Source organism: Drosophila willistoni (assembly GCF_018902025.1).
Source record: "Drosophila willistoni isolate 14030-0811.24 chromosome 2L unlocalized genomic scaffold, UCI_dwil_1.1 Seg168, whole genome shotgun sequence".
Classification (NCBI taxonomy): Eukaryota; Metazoa; Arthropoda; class Insecta; order Diptera; family Drosophilidae; genus Drosophila; species Drosophila willistoni.
In genome coordinates this window covers 5,839,549-5,858,508 of record NW_025814047.1, presented here as the reverse complement: position 1 = coordinate 5,858,508, position 18,960 = coordinate 5,839,549, and the positions used below count along the sequence as shown (strand labels likewise).

At 35.3% G+C, this 18,960-nt stretch overlaps 2 protein-coding genes, 1 long non-coding RNA gene and 1 other non-coding gene across 5 annotated transcripts; 3 read left to right on the top strand and 1 right to left on the bottom strand.

Annotated features, from left to right (window-relative positions):
• Window positions 1–9,350: 9,350 nt before the first annotated feature.
• Trnag-ucc lies at window positions 9,351–9,422 on the top strand. Its single transcript has one exon. It is a non-coding gene; the product is annotated as a tRNA-Gly (tRNA).
• An 818-nt stretch (window positions 9,423–10,240) lies between these two features.
• Window positions 10,241–12,332, bottom strand: LOC124459937. Of its 2 annotated transcripts, XR_006953894.1 has the most exons (3): window positions 12,318–12,332; window positions 10,833–11,038; window positions 10,241–10,773 (listed from the first exon to the last, which is right to left on the bottom strand). It is a non-coding gene; the product is annotated as an uncharacterized LOC124459937 (long non-coding RNA). The 2 variants fall into 2 exon arrangements; XR_006953893.1 differs by lacking the exon at window positions 12,318–12,332 and having other exon boundaries at window positions 10,833–11,103.
• A 1,889-nt stretch (window positions 12,333–14,221) lies between these two features.
• LOC6640860 (trypsin-1) lies at window positions 14,222–16,127 on the top strand. The gene is made up of 2 exons (XM_002063880.3): window positions 14,222–15,355; window positions 15,419–16,127. Exons 1-2 carry the CDS (start codon window positions 14,573–14,575, stop codon window positions 15,734–15,736), a joined length of 1,101 nt encoding a protein of 366 aa, XP_002063916.1. The 5' UTR covers window positions 14,222–14,572; the 3' UTR covers window positions 15,737–16,127.
• A 49-nt stretch (window positions 16,128–16,176) lies between these two features.
• Window positions 16,177–17,382, top strand: LOC6640859 (trypsin-1). Its single transcript, XM_002063879.2, has one exon. It carries the CDS (start codon window positions 16,215–16,217, stop codon window positions 17,340–17,342), a length of 1,128 nt encoding a protein of 375 aa, XP_002063915.1. The 5' UTR covers window positions 16,177–16,214; the 3' UTR covers window positions 17,343–17,382.
• Window positions 17,383–18,960: the final 1,578 nt, after the last annotated feature.

Here is an 18,960-nt window from a genome sequence, read left to right as displayed (position 1 = left end):
CTTAAAAAAATCACTGCATTTCTATCTAAAAAGATGTTAGGAAGAAAAAAAATTATGCATACGCACTGTATCTCTTGTCCACTGCAGGCAATTTACATGCCACTTGGCAAACGTTAAATGATTTTTTTTTTTTGTTCTTTTGCTTGGCTTATTTCTTTTTCTTGGCTCAGCATTTAGTTGGCACCATTTGGTCAGCGGCAGTAACCAGAGAAAAAAAATTGTATACATATATAGTGCAAAAAGCAAACTTTTTATAGATGAACAAATAAATTAAAAATCATATAAAAAGCAAAACGAAAAACGCAATGCGCCAGGCGCCAGGCCAGGATAGCCGACAATGTGACGCCTATGCTATATGTACATATGTATCCTAGATATAGTTATTTCTATGTACAAGTGCAACAGGGCCAATAACCCTGGCCAACAATCATTTTCCATTAAATTCATTTCTAGCATCGCAGCGAAAAAGAGAGAGAGCAAAAATAAAAAGAAGTCAAGTCAAAGAGATAAATGTAAATAGGAAATGGAATGCATGACTGGTCCAAACCAGAAAAAAATGAACACAAAATTCTGCAATATTTGCAAAAATTCTCAACACAAAAACCCGGTCAAATAGTCAGCGAACGAAACAAAAGACAAAAGCGAACAAGGAGAGTAAAAATTATTGACAAAATGTATGTTAGCAGGACCTTTTAAAGCGTTTGCCCTTCCCTGAAAGTCAAAGTGTTGACAGCTTACCCAAGGGGCCAAATTCATCAATGAGGGTTAAGAAGGCCAATACGAAAAGAAGGACGAAGGATGCTCTTTGCTTCCTTCCAAATAAAAATCGATTTTTTTGGTAAACTCTGGTCTATATTCAACCTTCGACTCTGTGGCCAGCTGTTGTCACCTTTAAATTATTTCAATCTGTAATGTGAGTTAAAGGGACATGAAATGCATTTCAATTGCCCACTTACAGATAATTAATAATCGTTAATACACTGTGAGGAAGAGTTTACTTAAGAGTTTACTTTGTAATTAAACATTCAACTCTAATTTTATTATTTATTTTGATATATATAGCGTATTTAGTCTATTATATTTAGTAAAAAGAATTATAATTAATTGTAGATTATGACAGTGAGCAATGAATGTTTTCTTCTGTAACAATCACATCCTTTATAGCTATGGGAAAATGTAGTAGTTTATACAAATTTAATGCTTAAATACATTTCTATTGTCTAAACAAAACACTAAAACACATCTCGATATGTTTTTATACCCTTGCAAAAAGGGTATATTAATTTTGGTCAGAAGTGTGCAACGCATAGAAGGAAGCATCTCCGACCATATAAAGTATATATATTCTTGATCAGCACGACGAGACGAGTTCAAATAGCTATGTCCGTCCGTCCGTCCGTCCGTCCGTCCGTCCGTCCGTCCGTCCGTCCGTCCGTCCGTCCGTCCGTCTGGATCAACGCAAACTCCTCCTAGACCGTAAGAGCTACAGAGCTGAAATTTTGCATGTAGGCTTGTATATACTGCAGGCGTTGTATATCTCGGATTCAGCCGGATCGGATCACTATATCATATAGCTCCCATACAAATGGCAAAGTCACGAACAGTGACTTTTCTTAATAACTTCGTTATTTTTTGAGCTATTGTCGTGAAATTTAATATTGGTAAGTTAATTTCACATATAAACGACTACGTCAAATTTGATCAAGATCGAATCACTATATCATATAGCTCCCATAGGAACGATCTTTCGAAAACAGTGACTTTTGTCAATAACTTAGTTAATTTTGCCGCGATTGCTTACAAATTAAACATTTGTTAGTTTAATATATCTGTTAATGACTGTGCCAAATTTGATAAGGATCGGGTAACTATATCATATAGCTCCCATAGGAACAATCGGTGGAAAACAGTGACTTTGATCAATATCTTCGTTATTTCCTATGCTAAGATTGTAGGCCGTTCTTTCGGAAACATTAGCCTTTTTAGCTTAAACGTTTTTCCACTTTGATGGCTATAATAGGTAAGGAAAGAGTTACCAAAATAATTGCAAGGGTATACAAACTTTGACGCGGTCGAAGTTAGCCCCGGCCCTCTGGTTAATGTATAAGCAAGTCACTAAAATTTTTTATCTCTTTTTGCCTAAAAAATTAACAATTGCATTGCAGCAAAACAAGTTATTTCAATGAAATTATTATAAATAATTTAAAAATCAGTAATAAGTTGGAATATTATTATTATTATTATCATTATAGGATACAGACATGTATAAACTGTTAAAACTGCAAGTTGGAATTACTTTTTAATAGGAGGAGTATAGAATTTTAAAACTAAATGTTTTAGTTTTGAATTATTGAAGCCTAATGCCAAGTTCTTGTTTTGATTCAGCCATTTTGTGATATGCTTGCCATAGTTTTTAAATTGACAACAATATTTATCATAGCACTAATGTTTTCCCTTTTTTTGTTTTAAGCAAATGACTTTTCACTTTATCTCTTGACGAAAACGCAAAAGACTTTTTATATACCTGAAAATTTTTTAACGACAATAATAACATTGCGAAATATTTGAATTCGACTTAAATATTTTATAACTCTTTCCATGTTTTTGTGCCGTGTATTATACAGGCACTTGAATTTAATTAGCCTGCAAGTGCTTACAAATTGCATTGAAATGCAAAGCACATTGCCAAGTAAGCACTAAAACGCACTTGCCTTAGTTAGTTAATAGTACATACCAATTCTGCTAACTGTTTTCTAGTGCCATTTTCCTCCCCATCAACCAGGTCTAAGACTTTGCTTTAGTATATAACTATAAGCCTCGAATTTATAACATTAAATGATAAAATAAATGTGTATGTGGGTGTATGTGTATGATTGTGGAGGGGTGCAGCGATTACATGAGGTCATATGTTTAGATATGTGTTGTAATAGAGGCAGCAATAATGACCCCAGAGTTGGCAGAAGGAGGCAGAAGGCAAAATTAGTTGTAACGCCTAGAACTATGCAAAGGCAACGATTTATTGAACAACCCCGGAAAGACTTATCAGCAAACCAGTCTTCTGTGTAAACAACCCTCAATGAAACTAAGTCAGTTGGTCATCAGAAAAGTCTACGAACTTAAGAGCCAGTGTAAACGATGCTGACACTGACACAGGACTCGCAGGAATCGCACAGGACACACAGATAACTACTGCAGGGCTGGGTGTTGAGGGCGGGGGCGGCAAAAAAGAACTTGAAGAAGAGAGGTTTGTCGACGGGTGGCAATTTTCTGTTGATTACAACATTGTTGTATGGCACTTGGCTTGGATGGTGGGTGGCTTGGGTGGCTGCCTGGTGGTTGGTGGCGAGGTAGTTGACAAGGGTCAAGCGAAAGTTTTACGACAAGCCCTTTGCCATCATTTAAAACTAAATCTTGTTGTTGTTTCTCCTTTTCCTCACACAGTTTTATTTATTTTAAGTTTAATTTGTTTGGCAAAGCTCAAAAGGAGAGGGGCAACATAAAAAAAAATACCAACTCCGAACAATAATGGAAGAGGAAATTGGTTTAAGTGGTCAAAACACACAGGGACAAAGAGGTCATGGCGATGGACGACGATTTATCTAGTGAAAGTTGTTTACCTGAAAACAAAATAGGGAAAAGAAAGAAAAGTGTGAAACTTCAATGCTGGTATTGACGGCTTCAGGAAACGATAAGAGTTGACAGGAGGGTGGTTCCCCTCTTCTATTGTTTTCCAGTTATCAAACTAGATAGTCCAAATGGCAGAAAGTTTAAATATATTTGATTAAAGAGAAGCAAAATGGCGTGAAAAACATCGATTGACCACAAGGAATCATGGCAAATAATTTTGAATCAAATCTTATAAAAGACCAGCAACTGGGTAAATTTTTATGTATTACTTTTCAAAACATAATAGGTAAGAAGTATCTAAGTAGATTGCCATTCAAAGGCTCTTAATAATAATTAAAACTCTGTTATTCCCATTAACCTAAGAAAAGAAACCTAAATAAATGTGTTACGTTTTGAGTATTATATAAGTATATCTAAACATTAAAAACATTTTCCAACTAAAGTAATCGATAAATTTGCACGAATTTTATATCCTAAATGATGTTTGAAGTTTCCAGCACAAATTTAGTGGAAAAATGTATAGACGTCCCCACATGCCACCACGCTATATTATAAATCTTGCAGATATCTGACACATTCGGCCTGTTGTTTGTCCAACAGACAATTCTTCCTCTCCCTCTTATGAGTGGTACGCGAACAGTTCGCGGAAAACCTATTTCAGGAGATTTTCTTTTTTGGTTTTGGGCCTGGTCTGCCCTGCCAAAATCATACATCAATTTAGGGACATTCGTCACAGTGCAATGCCACAAAACTGACATGGAATAGGTGGAGTTACGAAAAAGAGAAGAGTGGAGTTGGTTGAAGACCAGAAGCCAACCACAAACTGCGAGGCTAGAAAATTTGCATGGATTTTAGTTGCATTTTAGTTGCCTACTAGAGAGAGAGTGGAATTTCACAGAGTAAAATGGATATTTGCAAACGAACGGATTTGGTTGTCTACCAGTGGCAACATTGTCAAAAACGATTAATCATTGATGAAGAAAATGTCTCTATATACATACACATACATATATTGTGTATTTCTGGACGAGAGCATACAGACATTGTATAAACAGACCAGAATGTCATTATGATCCCGCAAATTGGACGCATGTAGTAAAACCAAAGCATAAACCAACTAAATTGTAGACAACATTTGCAGAAGTCTGTAACAATTTGTTTGGTTTACTAAATATTACAAAGGACAATTTGGGTCAATTTGATTCTTAGGCCGTCACTTGAAAAGTCATGTCCATGTTCTTCAATTAGCTTGAGAAAACCAATTGGCCTTTGGTCTAACACGTTTAAGCACTTAAATAAGACCAGCGAGCTTGTTTGTTATTTTTCACGATCATAAAATTTCGAAATCAATAACCAACATAAAAAACTCAACACTTGAGGCGGCGATGAGGAGAAATGGGAACACAAAACAGAGAACCTATAAAAATCAAAATCAATATCAGGTGCCCAATAGAATTCAAATTTTATGCTCTCATTTAATTCTATGGGAAGAAAATGTTGTGGCGAGCTCATAAAGTGAACCGTTATGCGACAACAAACAAGTCGTAAAAATGTTAATTGTGGTTAATAATTTTATTGGAAACTGTAGCCAAAAAAAAAAAAAAAAATTAAATTATATCGAATGGCTTCATTAATGCGTGTTTTTGTGGTCATTTTTTGGATACGATTTTTGGCGTTATTATCAATGAATTAAAGAATTTGGAATACCCTGTATTCATCAGAAAGAAGGTTCGTATTGCTCCACCAAGATCTATGTAACTTCTAAGTAACTACAATGCAGTTAAATTACTTAGATACTTTGTAACTACCATGTCACAACTATGTATGTAACTACTATGTAACTAACATGTAATTTCTATATAATTATTATGTGACTACTCTGTAACTACCATGTCACCACTATGTAAATACTTAGTAACTACAATGAAACTATCATGTAAATACCATATTACTACTATGTCACTCTATGCGGCAAATACATAGTACTGTGTAACTATTTTGCAAATAAAACTTAATTACTATTTTTACTTCTTCACCAAAAATCGCTAAAAAAAAAAAAAAAAAAAAGTCAGAAAAACGTTTGAGAACTTTTTTGCAGAGTTTTAAACTGAATTGTCAATAAAAAAGAAAAAGAAAAAACATCTTATAAAGCAGAAACTGGTCTCAACCTCAAAGACTCGTGAGGGTTTTTCTTTAAAGAATTTTAATAATTTAAAGTTCATATTATTCTAAACAAGTACACGGTATCTCAAGGTCGATATTGAGCCCTTTAATAAACTATTTAAAAATTTTCTTTCCATCTTACTCTGTTTGTTGTTTCTCTCTCTTTCGCTGTCTCTCCCTCAATAGTTCTCTCTTTAATTTAAATAATTAATTTTATTTTTTGTTCAGCGTAAATTTCATTAAAAACTGATTTCATATTAAAACCGAATGCAATCAGCGAAAGTCGCTGCAAATAAAACAATCAACTCGTTGAAATAAAAATGCCAACGCCGAGCAACAGACAGAAAAAGGAGTGAGAGAGAAAGAGAGAGAGACAGAGAAAAAAAGAAGAAAAAAATATAAAGCATGCAACCGCAATTAATTAAATCTGCAGTTAATTTTATTGCCGGTCGGAAGTAAAGCGCAAATAAAATTATAGGCAACAAATTTTTGTCATTTTTTCTTTGCCTTTTGCATGGCAAAAGCATTTTTTCCTACAAATTGTGTGTCAAAGCGTCATGTCAATGGAATTTTTGTTTTTTATTCACAACTCTTTTAAACTCTTTCTCTCTATGTAGAGTAATTTAATTCATATAGGGCTTAAAAAATTATTACTCACATACCAACTGACATAGTTATATAGAAGTAAATGCATTATATATGTATGAAGTATGAATAAATGCGAAAAAAACAAAACTAATAACAAATTAAATTTCCATTTTATTTACCTACTTTAAGAGTTATCTAAATGAAGTGTTGCATAAATTTATCAGCAATATGGTAAAACAAAATAATTTGTGGTTTTATGTAACTTAAGTTTCTTGTTTGATATTCATCTTTGATGACCAAAATTATATTTTAGGTTTATTCACAGCAAAGTAACTCAAATGTAACCATTATACAATTAGAATTTGGTCTTTTACGTTTTGGTTTTCTCAAAAATAACAACATAAAATGTAAGACAACAAAATATGATCTCTTTCATTTTCAATTGCTAAAAAGATTTTTTTATTTTCCAGTTTTATTCGACTATAGTCAAGTTGTTAAGTATAATATTTTTACTTTTCAAGTTAGTATAAGTTATCAATGTATCATCAATGATGACTATTCTATTGTAGTTTTTTTTTTTGTTTTTTTTCAAACACTTCAAGTTCAGTTGAGTAGATTTTTGGCCGGCATGAGCTTTAGATTACCCTGTAATTAATCCATTAGACAAGTAACTGACTTGCGTGACAAGCTGCCGTTGCATGCTACTTTAGTGGAGTGTTGCATGCAAATTATTGCAAGCATGTTGAGAGCATGCCAAAAACGAAAAAAACAAAAAAAAATTATTTACATTTATTATTCGGCATTCATTGTACCCCATATACATAAATTTGGTAAGGGTTTATTCGGCTGTATGAAATTTATGTGCTAGGTTAAAGAAGGAACACTCTAGCAATAGACTATTGGGGTAATTGTTTTCTAAAGGCTGGCTAAAGAACTAATTTATTCTCATAGATTATTGGACCAAATTATAAATACTAAATACTAAAACAGATCAAACCATATACTAAAAATTTAATACACAATTAAAGCCTTGTTTCATTCACCGTCTAACTCAAATATTTTAGTAAAGTTTTTCATCTTGTTGGTTGATTAATTTCAGGATTTAATATTTCAAAGGATCATTGAAGTCTCCATTTTGCGCCCTTTCGGTTACTCTCTTTCGTTCATTGTTCTTCTATTCTTCTCCTAACCTATACAGAGGGTTATCTAGGTTAATTAACTACCACCTTAAATGTAATGAAAATTGTTTAAAGAAGAGAAGATTGCTATTTAAATATGTAGAGAAGAGACCCCTTTGCCTCTATAAACCCAATTTGAAACGGTAAAAATTTTCGTAAAGGGTATCACCGAAACGACTACCATACTTTCGATATGAAGCATATATATCTTTTTCCTTTTTAGCAGCGGCAAGTACAAGTCATAATCGATGTTTGCGTGTTGAGTTTTGCTACAAGCTCTTTTCATAGTTTTTTTTTTGGTTGCAACTTGAAACTTTTTGCCCAGGCAAAGTTTCAATTTTCCTTTTTCCTTCTCACTGACCTTTGTTGCAGCGATTCCTTGCATTTTCATCCTGATCATGACTATCGCGTTAGGCAAAAGCTTGTTCAAGTGGTTTTATGGTTATGTCCAGACTTACTTACTTGCGTGAGTTTTCATTTTTCTTCTCTTTTTTCGTTTTTAGTGTCAGGTGTGGAAAATACTTTATCATCTTTTGCCTCGTTTCCTTTTCATTCACACGAATCCGTGAGGTTAAGCACTCGATGTAAATTTTCCATCTAATTTGTATGAATAGAACTTTTGTGATGGCATAAATGCCATAACTAATTAAATTTTCAACTGCAAATGAACAAAAGTGTCTGGTCAGGTTTGGTTTGGTCTGGTTTTTGTATTCCCCTCTTTTGCACAGTTTAATTAACTTGGCCCATAAAATTTTACGGTTAACTTTTACGGTGAGCATAACAAGAAAACATCATCATCGTCTGCATCCAACATGGAGTATAATCGTCGGTAGTTTGCCAGTAAAATGATTGTCTATGCAAATATGTTGCAATATAGCTCTCATCTCTTTCTCTCTCCTCCTTTCCCTCTTTCTCCTCTCTCTCTCTCTCTTTCCATTTCTTTTTTCTTTTTTTTTGACTTTTGGATGGGGCAACGCGTAAATCAAAAGTGAAATTTTTACACGCACCAAACTGTCTGTGAAAATTTCCTTTACATGTGCCGCGGCATGTCCTGGCACCGAAGCCAAAAATAAAAAACAAAAGCAAAAAAAAGTGCGAAACTGAAGGATCACATATACACGTTTTTAATTGTTCCTTTTTTTTCATCCCCCCCATGAAAGTGCGAGAATAATTTGAATTCCAGTCTACAGCTGTTGGCAAAATTTGGAAAACAGAACGAAAAACCAAAAAAAATGCCATAGTCCGAGTTATTACTTTTCACCTGTGCATGTCAAATGGATATTGTATGTATGTATCATCCATTCGTGGAAATCATTCTCTCTTTATATGCTGAAAACTATGACACAAAAAGGGGGTAATTTTGCTGAAAGCCTTTTCAGAGCGTTGTACTTTTAATTCTGCTATTAAAGACAATTTAAATTGTCAGATGTCCTCATAAAACATTTAAACAATTGATATTGTTGGCCTTCAATTGCAACTCACAATTTGCAGTTCCTAACGGTTTCTTTAAGGCTTAAAGCAATAACATATAAAATTTGACTCAATTCTACTAAATTATTATTTTTAAATTTGAAAAACAAGGTCGAGTTCAATTTTAAAAAGTCATCCAAATAGATAACTGCTAAGAAAGTATTTGTAAATATTTGTTTCAGTTATTTTGGAAAAAAGTTTTTTAAATTTCTTTAAAAGGGAACGAAAAACTTAACTTAAAACCTATTTTAATATTCTGCAATTATAATATATGTAAAATATATTGGAATTGAATTGGGGAAATATTTTCACCCCATACAAGCGGCGTCGGTGGTGTAATGGTCAGCATAGTTGCCTTCCAAGCAGTTGATCCGGGTTCGATTCCCGGCCGACGCACAAATAAATTTTTTGAAAAATTTAATAAATTATTTATTTTAAAATTGAAATTAAAAATCTTATTTCTAAGGTTTCAATAAGATGCATAGTTATGTATAGGTAAGTATGTATAGGTAAGTGGTAAGGTTATCGCAATATAAATATATATAAATATAGAGAGGAGAATACTTGTATTAGATTGACATTTAAATACAGAATTTTTAAGCTGAAATTTCCAATATCACAGAAATATCTTAAATGTGTTTGCTTCATAATTTATACATGTGTTCCTACTTATAGTGAGTAAACATAATGTATTAAGTGGAGATCCTATAGGAATATAATTTATATCAGTTGCATCGCTTTTTTTCAAGATTATTTACCTTCATATTCTATGTATCTTATTAATACAGATTTATCACTAATCTCAATTGGTAGTGATTAAACTGATATGATGTGAAGTTCACATTGTGAACAATGATAGTATAAATTTTAGTCCCTAATACATAAAAAAGTAATCGTAACAATTTATTATGGGTACGATATGTTTTAAAACATCGTAACCTAAAAGTCCAAATCAGACGGATTTCGTCATTATCCGTCTCTGGTTTTAAGTTAAAACTTAGGTCTGAAATTAGTAAGAATAAAATTTAAAATGGCTCTGAATAGCCTATAAAAAGGTTAAGGTCAACGATTATCTTAACAATACCATTTCCATGGTTCTGTTACCACATCAAATGTAGTTAACCAATATTAAATTTAATTTCTACATAGCAAGAGTCAAATGACAAAAACCCATGTCCAGAAATCAGAGGGTTACTAAAATAAAACTATTTGAGTAAATTCACGTAAATTTCTGTATTTGGTTCTCGTTCAGTTGTTTTTGGTTTGGTTGATTCTGTTTTGTCTAAAGAAAATTAATGTGTAGGGGATTTGCTTGCAAAGATGTTGGAAACCTTCTGCTTTAAGAAAGTATTCCAAGGTCTCTTTACAAGAAATGTCGGTTTCTAAGGACGCCAATGCTTGTAGTTTGTAGGGGCTGCCGCTTGAGACGCCGGTGGAGTTCCGGCCATTGAACCCGGTGGCGGAGATGCTGGTGTCGGTGGCCTCGTCGAGTGACCCTGATTAACTCTAGTGCAATTGCCATCGATACAATTGTAGCCGGGTTGATAGCAAATTCCATTGGGACAATTATTTCTGGCTGGTCTTGGAGGAGGAGCAGCGACATGTCCATCTGTTCCACGCAGGCATGGAACTTGATTCAAATGTGTTCCATAATACGGATGGTATATCGGTGGCTGGAATGGATGACCCGAATTGCCGCTTGCTTCATTGCCATGTGGCGGATTCCCTCTGTTTGGATGCATAACAACTGAGCGAAGAATACAGTTAATATGTATTAAGGAAGAAATTAAAAAAATGTTAACTTACTTGAACGATTTGTCCCTAAAAGGACACACAAAATACACTAAATAATAATTTTTTTATTTATTTCTTAACTGGCATCTCCGTTACCAGTTCAGGTGTTGTGTGTGTAATGTTTTCGAAGCAACTGATTTTGATAAGTTCAGATATTAGGCATATTGACTTGATGGTTGAATCAAATCGTCATGGATTGCTTTGACTTAAAAATAGAACTAAAGTATCAAAGTGACAGTAAAAATCAGTATTACTATCTAACTTTTTTTAAACTCTTTTAAAAGTAAAAACTAATATGTATCTCGCTACGCAACACTGGTGAAAATGTTGAAAAAATATATGAAAATTGTATTTAGTTATTATTTAAATTGTTCATCAATCTTTATTAAAGCTAGCCTAAAGCTTGTGGATAGCCTTTAATAGCCTAAAAGGCTTACCTTTTCAAGCATTTTTTAGTCTAGTAGGAAAATTGGCTATATTGAAGATTGTTGATTTTAGCTAGAATAACTCTTTTTTTCACAAACTTTTTCACTTCTTTGACCAACTTTAATGACTCTTTGGTAGTTAGTAGTAGCATCTAATGTACATATTACACAAACCTATTAACATATTTTGCAATGCAGAGTGAACAAATAGCAAAAAAAAAACGAACTTATGCATATTAAATCAGGTAGTAGGCTTTATGATATCCATTAACAATTAGAGATATAAGAGCTGAGAAAGAATCACAATTAATCTCAATGGATATTGTATTATCCTTAGGTATTCTCAACAATTCACTTGAAAACTCAGTTTATTTCAGAACGATTAGACAGTTGGAATGGAGTTTTGATTGCTCGATAAAACTACAGGTAAGCTCAATGATGGGAATTGATTAATGGAAAAGTAGAAGTTGAACCGTAAACATATCTTTTTAGGGCTCTTAAAATATACTTCTCACCTTTTAAACTAATAAAAATGTTTATTATTTTTAAATATATCCTAGTTTATCTTTGATGACAGTTGACTAGAAGATGTTTCTTAAGGCAAGGCAAAACCTAAAAATAATGACGTCTTTTGGTGTATACCTATTCGGCACTTATATACCCCACCTTACCCAATAACTAGTGAGTATAAAAAGCGTTGTTGGTGGTCACGTTGCCTGTCCAGGCCTTGCATAATTGCCATGCCAAGTGCAGGTCTAGCTATACCTTTGGCTCAACCCATTTAAATGTATGTTGTTTGGCTTTTTGTCTACGATGGCATTATGCAAATGGCATTTTGTTTTTAAAGGGCCCTACCTCTCTCTCTCTGTCTATTGCTTTTGCGTAGTCCTAACTGACATTAGTTCGGTTCGTCATCATCATCATCAACTGGACTCTCTTGTCAGTCTCTGGACATTACGCGGACAATTAATATGCCAAGTGTTATGTGTGCGCATACTAATGACTCTGCACTTGGTTCGAGTTGTTCTACCCGTTCGTCCATTCTCCCATTCCCAATATCTAGTATAGGTACCTGGTAATTGTTGAACTCAAGAGCGCAGTCGCAGCAACATTGGCATCGGCATCGACTTCATCGGCATCAGCATCAGCAGCCGCCTCCATAACTTTACAAGTTGTTTTTTAATGGTCTAGTGGGTTGGCTACTTAATATGACTCATGGACCTTTGGCTCTGTCTCTATGACTGACTGACTCGAACTGAACTGACTTGAGCTGGAGACTGGATACTGCAGACTGAAACTGTGACTGTGACTGGGACACGCTTGTGGCTTGTACCTTACCCACCATTAATCTACCTCAAGTAAAGAAAGGAAGGAGAAACGTCGCTTGACAGTTTCATGTCAATTGCACGGGCGTGCTTTTTGGTTTGTCATGCATTGTGTGTATTCCATTGTATGTATTTATGATCCATCCCAAGCAAACGAAACTATATCACGAAAATTAGTCATCAGATTGTTATGGTCCGTATAAATCAACTTATACGATTCTTAATTTCTTGTAAAATTTAAATGTAAGGCATGCTGCAACGAAAACTCAATACTGAAACTGATGAACTGATTTTGATTAAGCAGAAGTTGGATATTTAATTAGCTCTAGTAAAGGCTAGGCCGAAGTTGAAATAAACGTGCAAGCTTTATTACAAGATTAGATCATGCAATTTTTATATCTTTTTCAAACTCTAACATGGGCAGTTTTGAATAATGACTCCATTGAGAGTTTCATTTTGATAAATTTTTATCAATTAAAGTGTAGACTCTAGATCATTTCACAGTTCTGGATATGTTGGGTATGTTGGTGAAGCAAAAGAAACTTGTGGCTCTTACTAAATTTCTATAAATTTATTGCGCTTAAACTTAATAAGGGTCATTTGTTTCCAAGTTTTAATTACTTTTGAATTTTTGTAGCCATAATTTCTAAAACAGTTTTATAAAGAACTTGTCCGATGAAATTTAAAGTGTATCAATATTATATTTATCATTAGGTCAGATTCCGGGTAACCTAATCATAACTTAAAACATAATTTTCTATTAGTATTTCAATAACATTTTGACTTTGCGATCTTTACATTCACATATCCGATAAAAAAGACCACCGCTTAACTATTAGAAACTAACAACAAATTCAAAACATTTTTGTTTCTACTTCTGTTTATTCTTGTAGTGTAGACGTTCATATTTATTTATGTATTAATTTGTATATTCTATTCAAATATATACTCGGCAAGCCCTTTCTATTGGTGGTATCACTTATCTAGATCAGCGCTTGGGGGAAGTCCCCCAAAATTCAGCTACATTTTCAATATTCTTACTGTCGCAATGCATATTTTACATCTTTTCTATTAGCCAAGTTTACTTTAGAAAATATTTGTTTTCATCTTTTTTAAGAAATCTTAAGAAACTGGCCTTCGATTAAAAGTAATTTTGACCAAAATACAAACAAAGCCTATCAAAAAAGTGTTATTTTATATAAAATTATGAAAATACAGTTTTGATTTGATGCACAAATTACCCAGTCTAGAAAAAATCAAAAAATCACCCATCTCTTTTGGTATATAAATAACACAAAGCAAAAAAATTGGCCTACATCATGCTCTCTTATACAGGGTGTTTTTATCCAAGAGTCTAGCCGTTTGCTATCTAAATCTTCTAAAAGACCGAAATTTGCATACATTTTCGTGATCAGCTGACAAATCGATCTACACCCAGTATGTGTATATGTTTGTATGTATATATGCCCATCACGTAAATATTGTTGACACCAAAAGACCAAACAAAAGCAGCAACACCAACAAATAAACTATACAAAAATATATGTAGATAAATCAAAAGAAAGTAAAATTAACAGAGAACAACAAAACAGCAACAACAATGAAATACAAAATTTTAAACATGAAAAAAAAAAATCATTTCAATAAAATGAAAAACTTTCGCTACTTCAGTGGCTGCTCTTTGGCCGTATGAAGTATCATGGTCAAGTGGCCGGCGGCGCCCACGCATGCGCAGAATACAAATGCAAAAAAAAACACTCACTGGCACACACACGCACGCATACATACACCACTCTATGGAGATTGGCAAAGTGGACGTGTGGCGAGTGGAACCAGAACCACTTTTGTGGGAATTTTTTGGGTGAAATGCTTTTTCGGAGCTGCAAAGCTTGGCTTTCAAATATTGTTGGACTGGCTTTTCAGTTTGCCACTAGCCGCGGGAGCCGGTGGTCGAAAGAAGTAGGTGGAGAGAAAGCCAGAAGAAAAGAAGACAACACGCAAAATGTTGGTTAGAAGCGCTTGGATATGTTTGCTAATCTTGGCGGTGGCTTCATTGGCCGAGGAAACTGCATCACCATCGTTGAAACAATCGCAAAATACATTCATACAATGGGTATTATCGTTGTTGCCCCAACGACCAGGTGCCTCGGATACGGAGAACGCCACGCTGGCCACGCTGACCAGTTCATCACTGCCAACTGCTGAACCAGGAGCAAGTAGTTCAACCACTACAACAAGTACCCAGGCCCCTTCGTCCAGCACCACAACCACACGTAGAGCCACAACACCAGCACCACCCACTTTGAATCCACCAAGAAAGTGCAGTGATTGCGTTTGTGGCATTGCCAATATACAGAAACGTATTGTCGGTGGTCAGGAGACTGAAGTCCATCAATATCCCTGGGTTGCCATGCTACTCTATGGCGGGCGTTTCTATTGTGCTGCTACCCTGCTCAATGATCAATTCCTGCTAACCGCCTCACATTGTGTTTACGGTTTCCGTAGAGAAAGGATTTCAGTGCGTCTTCTCGAACACGATAGAAAGATGTCACATACACAGAAAATTGATCGCAAGGTCTCGGAAGTCATAACCCATCCGAAATATAACGCTAGGAACTATGATAACGATATAGCCATCATTAAATTGGATGAACCAGTGGAATTCAATGAGCTACTCCATCCCGTATGCATGCCCACGCCAGGAAGAAGTTTCAAGGGTGAAACAGGCATAGTCACAGGTTGGGGGGCACTAAAAGTTGGTGGTCCCACATCGGATACTTTGCAGGTGAGTCAAAAAAGCTATACTTTTGAGATTTTCCATCTAAAATCACTCTCTTTCCGCCCTTAGGAGGTGCAAGTTCCCATTTTATCACAAGATGAATGCCGTAAGAGTCGTTATGGCAATAAGATTACGGATAACATGCTTTGCGGTGGCTATGATGAGGGTGGCAAAGATTCCTGCCAAGGAGACAGCGGTGGCCCATTGCATATTGTGGCCAATGGTACACGGGAACATCAAATCGCCGGCGTCGTATCATGGGGCGAAGGCTGTGCCAAGGCTGGCTATCCGGGCGTCTATGCTCGAGTGAATCGCTATGGCACCTGGATCAAGAATCTCACCAAACAGGCCTGCCTCTGTCAGCAGGAGACCAAGAAAATCAAATAAGTACCAGTTTTTTTAGTTTCTCCTCAAATACTCTTTGGCAGAAACTAGAGTCCAGGGAATGATGAGTTTTGTAGCCTGAAGAAAACTTGGAATTTCCCAAAAATTTATTTTTATATTTACCACTCGCCGCTTGAAAGACATGTTTTTTTTGCAACAAAGAAAAAACTGTTAGATTTCCTTTTGCCGAGTGGTTCATTTTGTCTGCTAGAGTATCTTAACTTCGGTTTACCGAATGCTCTTTTAATTTCTTCCTTCTTGTATTTATTGATTAAAACAAAAAAAAAAACTACAGAAAAAACTTGCTGCAAACGCAGATTCTCCTTGACTTGAGGCATTCACCTCGAGCCGGTCTAGCCAGTTCTTTGTCCAGAATGTCAGTGAGGAGCAAGATGAGAGAGATTTCAGTTGACTTGTTACCAGTTCTAGGATGCGTTGGCCAGTTGCCAATTGCTAGTTGGCCAGAAAAGTTCTACCCATAATGAAATCAATTTATTTAGTTGTAGTCTTAGTCTGTGCAGTGCTAGATTTGGGGCACACAGCCACGCCCGGTTTAGCTGCTGTGCGTGCTTCATCGGAGCCGGCAAAAATTTTGGAATCATTGAGTAATCTACGTCAGAATAGTTTTCTCGATTGGATTGTGTCCATATTGGGACCAGAATATGCTGATCCCAGTGGTGCTAGTAGCAGTGCCATTCCCACAAAGAAGAAAGAATGTCCAGCATGTTCGTGTGGCAGCATCAATACCGGACATCGTATCGTAGGCGGACAGGAAACCGAAGTCCATGAGTATCCCTGGATGGCCATGCTAATGTGGTTTGGTAGCTTCTATTGTGGAGCCACTTTGGTCAATGATCAATATGCTGTGACTGCGGCTCATTGTGTGAATGGTTTCTATCATCGTTTGATCACAGTTCGTCTGCTCGAGCACAATCGTCAGGATAGTAATGTCAAGATTGTTGATAGACGTGTGGCCAGGGTTCTAGTGCACCCGAATTATAGTACACGCACCTTTGACAGTGATATAGCACTCATTCGCTTCACTGAACCAGTGCGTTTGGGCATCGATATGCATCCGGTGTGTATGCCATTGCCGAATGAGCATTACGCTGGACAAACCGCTGTGGTCACAGGTTGGGGTGCCTTGAGTGAGGGTGGTCCCATTTCCGATACCCTTCAGGAGGTGGAGGTGCCCATTCTATCGCAGCAAGAGTGCCGTAACAGCAATTATGGAGAGCATCGAATAACTGACAACATGATTTGTGCTGGTTATGTGGAACAGGGTGGCAAGGATTCATGTCAAGGTGACAGCGGCGGCCCAATGCACGTTCTGGACGATGGTCAGACCTATCAACTGGCTGGCGTTGTTTCCTGGGGTGAAGGTTGCGCCAAACCCAATGCTCCCGGTGTCTATACTCGTGTCTCCAGCTTTAATGAGTGGATTTCAGCCAATACACAAGATGCCTGCTCGTGTACTCAAGCTCAAGAGCCGACTCCCGAGGAAACATCTATTAATCCCATCACTGAGCCGGAAGAGAATTCGTCAACAAATGCAAATTCCGAAGAGGCAACTACTCCAGAAATTGAAGAGGCCAATAAATTGGTCTAAAGCAAAAAGAATTTTCATTTATTTGCAATTTCAATAAAGTTCATCCATTTCCTCAAATTGTTGTCTAAATATTTTATGGGTTTTTTTTCTTAACAGATGAATAGACGTTTGTTAACACTAAACAATAACAGTAATGTGCTGTTTTAATGTTGGTTAGCGTCAATTGGTTCAGAGAACTCACAATGTGATTTTTTTAAAAAGAAAGATAATTGGCTACCCAGACTTAACAGGTCTACACCAGTATTTATTTGGTGGGAAGTAAAGAAGATACCTTAACCACTTGCTTTATAATATTATTTAGAGAATCTGCATCAATTCGCTATTCAGTTTAAATCTTCTTTTTTCATTTTTTTTTTAGAAAAGTTATGGTTCATAACTTTTTTTAGATTATGTCACAGAAATTTAGGACATTTGGACTTCTATGTAGTCCCATATATTGATGAACCTAAAGATGTACATGTTTGAAATCCCTCTGTTTTGTGGCTTTACTTTGCAAGTTAAGGCATTAGCTATGCTAAGTAATATTCTAATTTAGAAGATTGGCTTAGCTTTCTTTACAAACTTCAGATTAGAAGCTTGCAATATAATATCTCATAATGAAAATTGACAGTTTGAAAAATAATGTTAGTAACAATTAATGCCAAATGCCTTTAGTACGAAATATCAAACGACTATAAAAGATATAGTTACCAATAAGAATTTATTCAGATGCTCAAAAAGGGGGTTTTTTTTCTTTCGGCTAAATAAAATTTGTAGGTATTCTAAAATCAAATCAAATTAATACAATAAGAATTAAATAAAGCGGAGATGGTTAATGATCTAGAACTTCTAATTGCCTTCCTTTAGTATTAAAATTAACAACTTTGTTGAAACAAATTTTTTTCATGAAAATCCTCTTAATAATTCACACACTTGAATTTATCATCATGTAGTTATAAACTATATCGAAATAAGAAGAATGGCAATCATTTTCGAATCCGAAATTTATGTTCAATTTATAACACTCTATCATAGAAAAATGAAGACTGAATTAAGTCTGGAATAAAAAAGATTTCTCCGTGTGGAATAAATTTTTGTTGTATCTCACTTAAAAGTCGAAACTTGTTTGCCCAACTCACCCGCACCCCATGCCTATCATTTCCGTTTTGCAATTCAGTTTTACCCTTGAGGCGTTGAGTAATTTTTTCACCAACAAATTGCCACTAAATCAAAAAGAAAAAATGGAGAGAGAAGAAAAAAAACTTTAAACACCTACACCTACTACTATGTATGCTCCTCTACCATTGCCCTAGAGCCGTTCAACATTGATAAATAACTAAATAATAGAATAAACAGCACAGCAACAACAAAACCAAGCGAGAGGATTTTTGGTATTCAAGCAAGTCGAATTTGATGTGCTTTTTCTTTTAGGTTCTTGAGGTCCTTGGGAAGCACCTAGATAAGGGCATTTTGGCGAGCTATAGTTTAGGATTAATAAGTAATGTATCTATCTATCTCAGAGCTTAATAAAATGTATCTTATTCTTCCTTTATATTGTTGTTTCATTTCTTGTTTGATGAAAAAAAGGATGAAGAAAATAACAAAAGAAAATAAACTTCTTTCACAAACAAATATACCC

Coding starts and splice junctions, on each gene's coding strand:
- LOC6640860 (XM_002063880.3), top strand. CDS start 14,573: ATGTTGGTTAGAAGCGCTTGGATATGTTTGCTAATCTTGGCGGTGGCT. Junction 15,356..15,418: donor CCACATCGGATACTTTGCAG/GTGAGTCAAAAA, acceptor TTCCGCCCTTAG/GAGGTGCAAGTTCCCATTTT.
- LOC6640859 (XM_002063879.2), top strand. CDS start 16,215: ATGAAATCAATTTATTTAGTTGTAGTCTTAGTCTGTGCAGTGCTAGAT.